Consider the following 14284-nt stretch of genomic DNA (forward strand, 5'->3'; position numbering starts at 1 on the left):
TGGACAGCTTTGCTCGCTTTAAAAATGGATATATCTGGTAAGTTTCTAGTCTTTTGTTTTACAGCATTCCCATGCCCCATAGCTTCACTAAGAAAAGGCAAGATGTATTTTTAAAAAATGTATAGAAAACACATAACTTCAAAATGAAATTTCATGTGACAAATGCATATCTTCTTCTATAATGCGCTACTACCGTGGCTGTTCGTTTGTCTGTCCAGGATATTAAATCACCTGTAGCTCGCAAACTGTTTCACCTATTGACTTGAAATTTGGTACACATATACTATGTGACGTCTACTATCCGTTTTTGGGGTGATGATTTTATTACTCTTTTTATTTTATTGTAGAATCAACTCTCTGCAGCGCGCAGCAGGGTGGCCATGCGGCGCATGCGTACGGGTGCCGTTCTCATTCCCTACCACCTTCGCTAATCATTCTTGAGGCAGATTGAAGACTTAAGTGCCAGATTGAGTGAAAGATTAAAGAAAATGTACTAAGTAATTGCAACACAAAAACTAACTTAAGTTTTGACGCGAAAAGATAAAAGAGAAGCAGCGGGCCGCTAGGGTGCAGAAAAGAAGAGCTGCTCAGGAAGCACCAAGCACATCAACCTCTGAGCAAACGAATGCTAAACATACAGAGAAAGAGGATGGAAACTAGGAATCAAGTGTATTCACTGCATATTTGTGAAGACAACAATTTATTTCTATAAACAGTTAATTCAAAGTGTAAAAGGTTCATATGTAGAATGTTAAAATAAAAGATGTGTTTAGAAGGGCAAAAGACAAAAAGTGTAAAGATTCCATTTTTAAGATATCAGGCTCCATACCTAACTGTTCAACTATACTTGACACTACACCAACGGGCTTTAAAACAACATTTTCTGGCACAATGATTGTGACGTCTTCTACATCCGGTAGATCCTGCAAAAAGAAAACACTGGTGAGAGAAACATTTAAAACTAGCTGTCTCTAAAAGGCCTTGCATAAAAGCTCAGTTGCACCACTCTTGCTATTAGTCAAATATGGCAAACTTCAAGGAAACAAAGCCATCTACACTCATTTGGTTACACATCACTACAAGTTTAAAATTGATTGTGGTTTAATTGATATACACAGAACTATTAATTTACTTCAGACAGTGATGAAGTGGTGCAATGGATAATGCTGCATCTCTATAACTCAGATCTCAAATTAAGAGACTGCATGAAGTATGTAGAACAGAACAGAATAATGTTCAGCAGCATGTTCTGCAGCTTTGTGAAAAAGGACAGCGCTGAGCACTGTGTCCCTGTACCACCCCTAAAGGAGGCTTTTATGATATCAACAGTTTCAACTGCAGCTGTAATTAGTATTTGCAATATTTCAGAATGAATTTGAAATGCAAGAGCAAAAAGACAACCCTTGCGATAGAAGGAACTCCATGTACTAATGTCTTATTTTTAAGTCATACATTGACTGAACCTGCTTAACCCACATTAAGATTTTTTTGACCCTGTGTTAATTCAGGGTGTATTCCAGACTATGAGCAGATGGTATGTTAGCATAAATGATAAATATGACCTTAAATGATTCAGCCTCAAGCAACTCAGAAGAGAAATCATTCTCTTTCTGAACAGCTGGGAGCTACAATGGTGTGGATATTTTTCAAGTATAGAACTTGTTTCATTCACAGATATCACTAGAATTATACAGTTAATATTATTATACAATTATACAATTACATCAGAAATGATGATAGTGCCTAAATCACACAATCAACTTACTTGTTATTGAGAGTAACAGTATAATTCATATGACATTTTCCTTCTATACACTTTTGACACTTTTATAGACATACATCCATTTTACATTCAGACAGGTCAATGTCAGTAATTTATACACTATAGTAGTTAATCCTGTCCTTATCCGACAACTAATTTTACTGCCCTATTCATTTTACTTTTTTCTTTTCTTTTCATTTTGCTTTAATTGGTGTTTTTGATGTAACAGAACACACATTTTATATATTTCATTTCTGTGTTCATTTTCCTAACCCAACATTTCAACATAGGAGAGACAGCTGCATCAGTCACAAGGTAAGAACCAAGTATAGAAGTGTTGACAGGCCATTATAAAGTAGACAAGCAGCATAACAAAACACGGAGCGCAATTCAAGGGCTTAGGGGTCAGTGTCAATCACAAGGCAGGACCAAACTTGATGGGTTTCCCGTCTATAAGAAGGTTGAATCATGCACACACCGACATTCAAATGCAGCCAAGTTAGATTCTAAGTTGGCAGATGGAATCTATCTGTCTACTCTTTGACATGTGAGAGCAAAAACACAAAATACAGTACAAAATACAGAGACTTTACAAATGGCATAATGAAAAGCCAATCAAGAAGAAGATACAGAATATTGATCTATTTACTTTGGTGGAATATCTACTTTTAGAATATCAAAACATTTAAACTAACAGGCAAAATATTACAAATGTTTTCATCAACTGTTTTCTAATATGGATCAAAACCATTTTGTATTTAATTCCACATTCTTAAGGAAGTGTAAAATTAATCTAAGCATTTTACTCAAATGAACTGGTGCATCAGAAATGACAAGAATAATCTGCTTCCACAGATAACATTTAAAGTTAAATTCCCTGCTATTATACTAGGAAGAATGTTTATTGTATGGCATTTTACAATTCAGACTTTTTATTGCTGGACATTATTCAAGACATTCCACTTTAAACTCTCTAAAAAGTCTACCTCTTTTACAAGTTGAAAAACCAGTTAATGCTCACCAAGATGACTAATGATTAACAGTTACTAAACCATGCAAACATGAGTCTGGATGAATTTTGAACTTTATTAAAATGTTATTAAAAGACCTGTCATAGCAAAAACAGCAAGGGCAGAGATGGCATTAGGATGGCAAGTAAATGCAATTTCCAGATTTCCAGAAGATTAAGTGGATTTGGGCAATTTTAAACACATTTTATTAAATAAGAAGAGCAATTTCAAGGTTTACCAGAGGTTTAAATGTGATGTAGTGTAATATCAATCAAACTACTCATTACACTAAGGTACAGCATTAGGAAAAGGGAACAACGAGGGCAATCATTCATACAAGGGAGACAACATTTTATAGAAGATAAGAATATTCTAGATGTATTTTTTAAGGGGACACAACAAAACAAAAACATTCAAAGGCTATGTTCATACTTACACTGAAGCAAAGCGCAATATAAATGAATGGGAACTAGCTTCTCTCAAAAAGAAACTTTATTGATCCCAAAGGAGACTGCAAGTCATAGCAGCAATTATTGACAGAGAACACTGCTACAATAAAAGTGGAGGTCAACTGAAGAAAAAATAAAGTACATCTTTGGGGCAAGTTAGCTTGATGAACTTAAATGAGCTCATCTCTTCTGTGAAACTTATCTTTTTAAATGTGCAAGCCACCCCTCACTAGTCTTTGAACGAGTAAAAGATCAACAATAACACAGCAGTACAAATACTCATTAGACAGTGTAAAGACTGCTGAAAATAGTTATTATTCTTTTATCGCTAAAGGATCTTTTCCATTTAGCCAGAACGGCAAGAAAGGGAAGTAATGTCACTGTTCGTATCAAGCTAACATATGTTAATGTATACCATCTAAATTACTCCAAATATAGAATGTGAAAAATGGAAACCACATATTTTCAGTTTTAAACACCCAAAAGTTGATTCCTGGTTGCCAAGCTTGGTAACAACTTTTAAAAGTTAGTGTTGCACCCTATACATGTTATTTTAGGTTTTCATTTTACTTAAAAATGGCTAATGCCTTACAGCTTCAGAAGTACAATCAAAGCATAGCCTATATGGACTTACTTCATTAGTCCCCATGTCTGCATATGTTTTCTCCATGTACTAATGCTTCCTACCAAAGCAACTCAACAGTAAACTTCCTTAGTATTAATGAGTTAGCCCTGTGATGGACTGGCAGCCCTTTGACAGATGGTGACTGCCTTCTGCTGTCATGGCGAGATCTCGATCCATTGAAGTAATACCATAATGAATGAAATTAAATTTGTATAATTTGAACAATTAAAATAAAAATGCATGTATGTTACTCTTACTTCATGTTAGCATGCCCTGCCCAGTCTTGGTACCTGACTTACACCTTGTAACACCTGGCTAGGCTCCTGCCCCAGTGACCAGGAATTGGCCACAGCAAGTACCTAAACAGGTTAAAAACTAAACGAAATCTTAGGGTTAAAGCAAGGGATTTAACAAAACTATTTTTTTTTTAACTTTGTCTTAGATTGGCCCAGACACAATTAGTCCTAAGAGAAATGGCATATCATAAGATCAATTTTCATAAAACTGCTACATAGTAGACTTTAATAGAAATCTGCTTTTTAACACAATTACCATATAGATTATTTACTTCCTCAATTTCCTTTTTTGACATTTTAATAAGAGAGAAACAATTTAAAATAACTGTGATAAATATACACAGTTTGACTCTACAAGGTATTTATTACTGAAAATTGCACACCAGCTGCTTATGCTCTCTATATTTTATAGACTTGATCTTTGAAGCTACATGAAATTCTAGGAAAATATTGGCTGGGTGGATGTGTACAATATTGATCACAACAGTGTATTATGACAGCAAAGCTATTTAAAGCTCTTAAAAAAAAGATAGTATGTACATTTTACAGACATTTTGAGTCCCCAAAAAAGGAACAGAGCATGAGTGGAAACAAGCTAAACTGAACTTCAATGAACCATGAAATACAAACACAAAATTTACAGAATAAGCTTTATTCCTTGAAACAGGCCAAAAACTGAAGAGCTACCAGAGTACATTTCTGAAGAGACTGAACAAAAATAACTATACAGCCCAAGTGTTAAATAGTCCTGAGCCTAGGAACTACCTGTGTGGAGTTTGGACAGTCTATCCTTATGCACAGATATTTTTTCTATGTACTCTGGTTTTCTTCTCACACAATAAAGAGATATCAACACTTAACAAATTGTGTATGACTACGACCATAAACTGAAAGAGACAAGGACAACAAGTACATGTCAAAAGCCGAGGCTTCTTGATTTTCGTCGCTTGTTTAACAAAGATTAAGGAAGTAAGTTAATATGACAGATCTCAGTTAAGCGCCCTTTAATGCTTGATGACCTTCCCTGTGAATGATGACATTCATTCTTATGAATGTTCCTTTAGCATCACTTAAACAGCAATGAGTTTGTAAACTGTAAGAACTGAGCGTTCTTACATTCAAATTTAAAAGTAAAATAAACAGTTGATTTAAACAATGTTTCAGAAGGTGCCTGCACCACACAAACTGAAATCAATTTTTCTCCTACCTCTAATATGATTTCATCTTTTGTTTTCACTGGTTGGGGGGTTCTGTCTTTCCCAATTGACACAGGGTCTTCATCTTCAATGTCAGAAAGGTGGAGAGATGAGGAAGTGGATGAAGATGAAGTTGAGGAGGAAGAGGAAGATGAAGAGTCTGAATCACTGTAAACACAGCATTGTTCAATTAGCAAGAGTGCAAATTAACATCACAAGTATGAACTGATGAATCTCACTGACAATGAACTCTTGATATAGTTAACTCCCCTTTTTAAAGAATAAATTGGGTATTAAAGTAACATCTCACCATTTCTGATACCTATTAATTCCCCTGTTTTCAAAGAACTAATCCTTATTTTGTCAAGAACAGGGCACAAGGCAGTAGCATCCATGAATGAAATACTAGTCTATCACCAGTCACAAAAATACACAACGCTGAACCTGACAATTGCAAGTAAACCAATCAACATAAATATGGACTGTGTCTACAGATTGTGTTCTTCAGAGGTATCTGTGTGAATATGGGTAGAGCAAGCCAGTTACACACCAAGTCACTTGGTGGTAAATAAACTGGGCTAAAAGTGGATGAACCCAGTCCTAACATACAGTAAATATACCAAACTGTAAAAAAAAAAAGTCTAAAATAACCAAAACCCAAGTAAACCCAGTATAATAATGACCAACAATTAAATTAACAAATTTTCACTTTCTTCCAAATCTTCATTTACACACAAAAGTGTTGCTATCATGAATGTCATATTTCAGATGTGGCTGAATTAACAGAGGGGCAGCACGGTGGCACAGTGGTAGCGCTGATGCCTCGCAGTAAGGACACCTGGGTTTGCTTCCCAGGTCCTCCCTGTGTGGAGTTTGCATGTTCTCCCCGTGTCTGCGTGGGTTTCCTCCGGGTGCTTTGGTTTCCTCCCAGTGTCCAAAGACATGCAGGTTAGGTGCATTGGCGGTCCTAAATTGTCCCTAAGTGTGTGCTTAGTGTTTGTGTGCTCTGCGGTGGGCTAGCACCCTGCCCAGAGATTTGTTCCTGCCTTGCGCCTTGTGTTGGCTGGGATTGGCTCCAGCAGACCCCCGTGACCCTGTGTTAGGATATAGCGGTTTGGAGAATGACTGACGGATGACTGAATTAACAGTAAAAAGGATAAAATATGATCTACTCAAAGTTGGGTAATCTTTAGTCTTTCTTCTTGCTCTTTCCTTTGAGGGTAAAAAATAAACTCATAAAACACACCAGTACATAGTAAATACTTTTAAAAATGTTATTACAAAGAAAGATCAGAGACCTATATAACAGTCAAAAAACAATAAAAACAGAACAATCACAAAAGGAAGACAACAAACACAGCAGATTCAGTATTGTTGTTGTTTTCTAGTACAAAGCTCCAGGAAATTATTATTCAGTGCACCCTTCTGAATTCTTAAAGAGAAGTGAACAAACATTTCAACTGTAAGTCAATGCCAAAAATCAGTGAGGCAATGAGAAATAAACGCCAAGAGACAAATTCATATTCAGATTGTGTTAAGAATATTGGGTGACAAAAGCGTAAGGACAAGCATTCACAAATGCTTTCAGTGGCATTAAAGAAGCATTTCATATTTATGTAAGCTGCTGTACCCAAGTTTCATGCTCTATGATGGTTGCTGGCAAATATCATTTGATTTCTCCAGATATAATTCCTAATGTTATTTTGCTATTACAAGGGAAGCCAAAATCTATCCACATAGCACGGGTTGCAAAGCAGAAATCAATTCCGGCCCGAAATCTTTCCACATAGATTTACATTAACATAATTCTAAAGGAACTGATTAAATTAACACACGTTTTTTTGGCCTTTAGGAGGAAACCACAATACCGGACAATATCCATGCCGACATAAGGAGAGCATTCAAATTACACAAGGAAAGTGGCCAGGTTAAAAAAATCCAATCCAACTGCCTGCAGCCTTCTTCCACAGGTCTAGCCATTCTGCTCCCAAAGGCTAAATTATTAAAATGGCTAAATTATTAAAGTATGTAAGAGCCAGTTAGCAATCCACTATCTGGCTTTATCCAGGAAGCCGTCTGATCCCTAACATGTCCTTCATCCAGCTTCATTGTTTGTTAATTACATAAACCATTAAATCATTAATAAGTGAAACTACTCTTCTGAAATTATTCCTTACACTAAATTATAAAACACTACTTATTGTCAGAAAGTAGTATACATGACATACATAAATTCAGACATTAATCACTTTTGACTTTTTTTAATCTAGACACATGACAGCAGCAAAAAAGTCACATTTTGCAATATTAATTACTTTGCCATATCACACTCTTAAAAATGTGATATGTTTTTCTTAAAAAGCAAGCAAGCTGCACAATCGGATGATGGAGCGACTCACACTGAAATGCAGGATGGAATGTTAGAACTTATCGGGTGATGGTAAAATAAACGTGTTAAATATGCAGGTTTTTTTTTAACATTTTAAACACTCTAAATAGTAAAGTGGTACAACTTGTCTTGACCATTTCTGTGACTGACACATTAACTTTTGAATACCTCAATCTGGGAAACACAAAAAGGCCACACAGAAAACTAAAGCGAGCACAAGGGGCATACACAAAAAATAAAATTGTAAGACGTCAAATCTGTGACAAAGTGGTATGAGAGACAACATAACGGGAAAGAATGAAAAAAAAAACACAAAAACAAAACAAGAGTCATGGAACACAAAGAAACTACAGAATTTTTTTTTTTTTTTTAAATTAATTCTGCAGAGATCTACCAAGCAGTACCGTAGACAACAATAGTATCTGTAAACTTTATTAGTTTTTTCAATGTAGAGAAAAGCCAAGCAAAATGACACCTTTTATTGGCTAACTAAAAAGATTACAATATGCAAGCTTTCGAGGCAACTCAGGCCCCTTCTTCAGGCAAGATGTAATCAAGTTTTTAGTTTTTTCAAAAGAGCAGATTCCTAGATAATCTGAGGCAGTGTTGGCTGCGTGAAATATTTCAATTAGAAGAATGTAGAGAACTTGGATGTACTTATTGGTTTGTGTGAAACAATCTAATTTAGTTCCAATTTAGTAATAATTTTAATTTAGTACACTTGTACACTTATCTTGACTTAGATCAGGGATTTCAAACTCCAGTCCTGGCAGAGGCTGCAGGTTTTCATTCTAACCCTTTTCTTAATTAGTGACCTGTTTTTGCTGCTAATTAACTTCTTTTGAATACATTTTAATTGACTTGCTCCTGGAGACTCAGACCCAATAATTGTTTCTTTTACTTTAATTAGCAGCCAAACAATAATGTGATACAAAAATTAACCAAAACATGACCAGAAAACTGTGACCATCATACAATATCTGAAAATAAAAAGGGCGGAGGTCTCAGGAATGTTGATCTACTCAGGTCCCCAAAACGTTTTAAACAGTGCTCTTAGAAAAGTTAAGAAAACATCAACAATTTTTAAAATGTCTGCTGTTGCACAACGAGAGCAGCAACAAGCCATGGAATTAAAGAACGGGTTTAATTAAAAACAAGAATTGGCGCCTAATTAAACAACTGGTTGGAGTGAAATTGGTTGGAGTTTGAGGCCCTGACTGAGTTGGTCTTCTGTTGGCTCACTCACTTCACATTTCATTTCTATTTAAGGAAAGAAATGAAGCAATTCAGAGGAACAACAAAGAAATTCCGGGGAACAAATCTTAAAAAACAAATCAATTAAAATGAATTCAAAAAAAGTTAATTAGCAGCAAAAACAGGTCACTAATTAAGAAAAAGGTTAGAATGAAAACCTGCAGCCACTGTGGCCCTCCAGGACTGGAGTTTGAGATCCCAGACTTAGATGATCCAAAATGTACCTAGGTCAGAGCTCTTAACTTAGCATACTGCACTCTGGCACCTGTCTCTTTATAGCGCATGAAGTTTTACAAGAATGCTAGGATCTTAAATGAGTGATGTTTTCACATATTAATCAGTAAACGATTGGGGATTAATATCTATCCAAAACATCAATATTTATAGTAATAAATGATTATATTTCACTGTTTAATTAACAATCTGTCAAAAAAGTTTATATTACACTGTTAGAATGTTGCATAATCGTGCTCATCTGCAAAAATCCCAGCTGACCTACTATATTACAGCAGAAAAATCATGCTGTTTTTTGCTTAAAATTAGAATATTATAGTGTGAATTTGAAGATCTGTTAAGAAAATACTTCAGAATATAACACATGTATTTATTTAATGGTTTATTTTCTCCAGCATCATGCTATCCAGAGTTTTTGTTTTCCTCTCTTCACTGTCCATCTGACTTTAACCTTTCTAACCATTAGAGGTGTAACCATTTTGCTAATTAACGTAGCCTGTGAGTAAGGCCCGCAACCTTCCAGGGCCTTTTCTATTATATTACCTATTTTTATTATGTGTAAGGATGTATTTATCAATTTACTAGCAAAAGTACCTGGCATTATCCAAGTCTAAATGAACGGAAGGCAAAAACTTCCATCCATCCATTATCCAACCCGCTATCCTAACTACAGGGTCACGGGGGTCTGCTGGAGCCAATCCCAGCCAACACAGGGCGCAAGGCAGGAAACAAACCCCGGGCATGGCACCACCTCACTGCAGGGCACGCACACACACACACATCCAAGCACACACTAGGAACAATTTAGAATCGCCAATGCACCTAACCTGCATGTCTTTGGACTGTTGGTAGAAACCCACACAGACACGGGGAGAACATGCATACTCCACGCAGGAAGGACCCGGGAAGCAAACCCAAGCCTCCTAACTGCGAGGCAGCAGCGCCATCCACTGCACCACCGTGCGTCCCAGGCAAAAACTTATTTTTGGAAATTCGACATGGCTAAACACGTCCCACGATGAGACAAAAAGATGTCTTACAAGATTGCAGCACAAGTATGAGAGTACAATGCCAAATTAATTGGGAAGAAAACTCTGTACATTGTCTTCTATTTTTGCTACTACAAAACTTGTATGTGTGCTGTCTGTTGGGAAATTGTACTCCTTGCATAGGGGCAGGTTTTTGGGTTGCCGCCTTCCCGTTATGTGTCATACCAGAGACAGGGTTATAAGTTATATTTCAAGTTGCACCGATGGCAAAGGCACATGAAATATCAGTTTAGATGATATTCAGTGATTTAATGAACAAACAAAAAGACATATCCAAAAGGAAACGGCTTATGATTTTATTTATACAGATTTGGTTACTTTTACTTCTTGTATAACACTTTGAGCTACACTTTTTGAATGGAAATGTGCTATATAAGTAAATGTTGCTGATGTTAAACCTCTTGTATACCTTATCATGCCTTAACATCTATTAGTAGTTACTTCATATCAGTTTTCTTCTGCTCTTTGGAATGGGTAGGGAGGGGACATCAGATTTAAGTTAATGCACTATAGATTACTTAATAACCTAATAAAAAAAAGACTGCTAAAGAAAATGAAATCATTTTGGGATCTTTACCAACTGTTAGAACTGGCAACATTACTCCTAATAAATCAGGTGACACATAATTGACATCTGGGTATTACCTGTCTCAAAGAGATTCTTGAGGGGAAAAAGCATAATAACCTTACCAGAACGGCTATCTTCTTATATAATACACTACCGTGGCTATCCGTTTCTCTGTCCAGGATTTTAAATCACCTGTAGCTCGCAAACCATTTGAACTATTACCTGAAATTTGGTACACATATACTATGTGATGTCTACTATCTGCTTTTGGGGTGATGATTGACCACCAAGGTTATTCCTCTTTTTATTTTATTGTAGAATCAACTCTCTGCAGCGGCCAGCAGGGCGGCCATGCAGTGCATGTGTCCTGGCGCCATTCGCCGTCACTTCCCCTACCTCTTCATATTTTAAATCTACGGTTTTCAAACTGTGGTATGCGTACCACTGGTGGTACTTCAAGTCATGCCAAGTGGTACTCGTGTGGTCCTTTATTTTTCACGAATCGATGTTGCTAGAATGCCAATATGTTGCATATATATAGTATAAGCATACTACTGTAAATGTGTGGAAGACTCCAAGCTGGCTTTTATTAGCGCAGGCACCCATTTCCTTAATTAGTTTAATATCACTTTAACGTCATAATTATAGTCATTATAGTGATTAGTGGCTTTTTCTTCAAAACAACAAGGGCATAAATTAAAGATTCATTGACAGTGGTACTTCAGTTTACTGGTCCTCGCGGAGTGGTACTTGTTCAAAAAAGTTTGAAAACCGTGGTCTTAAATCATTCTTAAGGCAGACTGAAGACTTAAGTGCCAACTGAAGTGAAAAATTAAGGAAAACGTACTAAGTAATTGCAACACAGACACTGACTTAATCAGTTTTAATGCGAAAAGATGCCGACGAAAGAAAAGAAGAAGCGGGCCGCTAGAGTGGAGAAAAGAAGAGCTGCTCAGGAAGCAACAAGCACATCAACGTCTGAGCAAATGAATGGTAAATGTACAGAGAAAAAGAGTCTGAAAACTAGGACTGCTTAAGTCAAGTGTATTCACTGCACGTTATCGTGCAGTATGCCGTTACTGGTTACAAATAATTAAAAAGGCAGTTAGAGAAATTGACGAAGCTAAATTGGCGCTAGTGCGTGCATGTGGGTTGCTCCTGCCTGCTTCCATTGCTTGCTGGGTCAGGCTCTAGTTTCCCTGTGATCCTGCTACAGCTAAGTGGGTTTAGAAAATGGATGGATAGATGGATGAAAGAAAATATTTACAAATCTGACTTAATACTTAGATAGATAGATAGATAGATAGATAGATAGATAGATAGATAGATAGATAGATAGATAGATAGATAGATACTTTATTAATCCCCAAGGGAAAATTCACATACTTGTAAACCTATTCTGACTTTAATGCATTTTACACATAAATGGACAGCAATTTTTAATATTTATTGATTTCTTAGCCTATTATGGAATAATTGAGGATGAGCTGCAAGGTGAAAGCAGTAATCACTCTGCCACCCCATTCAACATGACAATAAGTCGTATGATGTGTGCTGAAAATTCCAATAGTAACTATTTAATGACATTTTAGCAAAAAAGCATGCAATGTGCACGTTTTGGGCTTATGACTAGATAAATGACATATGCGAGTTATTCAAGATGAGTGACAAGAGCTTTTTTTTTCTTTTTCCATGTATGTTTATCACATCATTTGCAGTTGTATGACACTTTGGGCTTCTATTATATCATAAATTTTTCTCTCTCCATTCTGAAAAAAAACAGCACATTCATTTTTTTTTCTCAACCATCACTACAAACAATATGAGGGAAGTAACATAAAAAAAAAATCTTTTTAGATGAACTATTTAGAGGGCTTTGCAAAGAGAGTATTGTGAAAGGCACCCTTCAAGAGTAAGATTTCAAATTAAACAACAAATGAAAAGTAACACAGAGCAAATTAAATAATTAAAACTACTCATGTACTGTGCAAACCTATAAATAATGTTCACATAATTCCATAAGGAAGCAAGAAAGTATAGCAAACCTATCAGAAGAATCCTCTGATGAGCTACTTTCCTGACTGCTTTCAGTCAATCCTGCATCAGCTTCAACAACAACATGCACTTGAGGAACATCTTTGTTAACTGTTGGCAACTGTTCTTGTTGGTTTAAAACATCATTGCCTTCAGGGTCACTGGAAAAGTTAAGAGTCTCTAGCTGAGCAGCCACACACATATCCATAGCTTCCTCTTCAGATCCTTCATCTACCAGCTTTTCACTTTCAGTTTCTATGGCACACTGGTGGAGCTCAGTACAATGAGATACGTCATCAGATTCTTTAACCAGATTTCCATTCATGCTAGGGCTATGAGGTAAGGAATCGGACTCTTCATTTACATTTCCATTCTCGCTAGGAGGCTGGGCCACCCCGCTGCCAGATCCAGTTCCACAAGTCCTGGTGTCTTCTTCGTCCAAACCAGTGCCCATTTGTGTAGGTACTTTTATCTGGCATCCTTGCATTAGGACGCTATCACTTGTTTGAGAGAAGTTCATTTCTCCAGATGGTGGTCCACAACTGTTTTCACCCATCAGAACTGTTTCCACTCCTTTATCAGTCTTAAAATTTATCCCTGATGTATCGGCTTGCTGCTCCATACTGGGTCGTGTGGAATTCTGAAATAAAATCAATAGACTGTCAGGGATGAAAACCGCCGTTAAACTTGTGCTGAATCGTTGTGCATTATTAGAGTTAACAAATGTCCGAAGAGCACAAAGGTATAAAATGTTACACTTCGAGAAGAAAGGTCTAGAAATAAGCAAAATCTAATCAAAATTGCTGTCGATGAGTTTTTTTTTTTATTCTTTGATTATGCATAATTAACAAAGCTCTGTAAACTATGTGAATCGCTAACTTTATCTAATAAAATAACTACTGGATCGTCTGAAATCGACTACACACAATACCACCACATTATTCTTCATCGTGCGTCATATGCGTTACTGTAATTTACACTAAAATATAATTACTTTAACATCAACCTAAAATTCTAAATGTATCCGCTACTCCGAAGTAATAACAACAGAATACTCTTAAAATAATACAACGCATACTTCAATTCTAAATAATAACAGCAAATTAGGTGGGAAACATTACTAGAACTTACTAAAAAATTCCGACGAGCCCACGAGTACGAGCACGTTGCCGCTGTTTATTCGCCGCGTTTCTGGGTCGCAGATTGTGACGTAAAAGGCGGGCATTTGTTGCGTCATCACTCCGCGCTGTCATTTGATTTTAAGTCAACAGCGCTATTATGGTGTTACAATTCATTACTATCTACGTAATCCGAATACAGTTAACTCTAGTTTTAAAAAATAATGTTCATTTTTTTAAATTATTTCTTCTATTTCTGATTTCTTTTTTGTCTTCGAAAGGTATATCATTCTTAGTTTT

General features: G+C 36.3%; 1 protein-coding gene across 2 annotated transcripts in view; it reads right to left on the bottom strand.

The window, feature by feature from the left end:
- The window catches only part of naf1 (nuclear assembly factor 1 homolog (S. cerevisiae)), a 53404-nt gene extending 39336 nt beyond the window's left edge, over nt 1-14068 (bottom strand). Inside the window, exons 1-4 of one of the 2 annotated variants that reach the window (XM_028792536.2) lie at nt 13998-14068; nt 12878-13506; nt 5350-5506; nt 830-923 (exon numbers count right to left, since the gene is read on the bottom strand). In XM_028792536.2, coding sequence (XP_028648369.1) covers nt 830-923; nt 5350-5506; nt 12878-13488 — 862 coding nt within the window. In that variant the 5' untranslated portion in view covers nt 13489-13506; nt 13998-14068. Of the gene's footprint in view, nt 1-829; nt 924-5349; nt 5507-12877; nt 13574-13997 lie in introns of those variants that run through there. The other variant, XM_051929796.1, reaches the window with a different exon arrangement.
- Nucleotides 14069-14284: the final 216 nt, after the last annotated feature.

Source organism: Erpetoichthys calabaricus, chromosome 7, assembly GCF_900747795.2.
Source record: "Erpetoichthys calabaricus chromosome 7, fErpCal1.3, whole genome shotgun sequence".
In the NCBI taxonomy this organism is placed as follows: domain Eukaryota; kingdom Metazoa; phylum Chordata; class Cladistia; order Polypteriformes; family Polypteridae; genus Erpetoichthys; species Erpetoichthys calabaricus.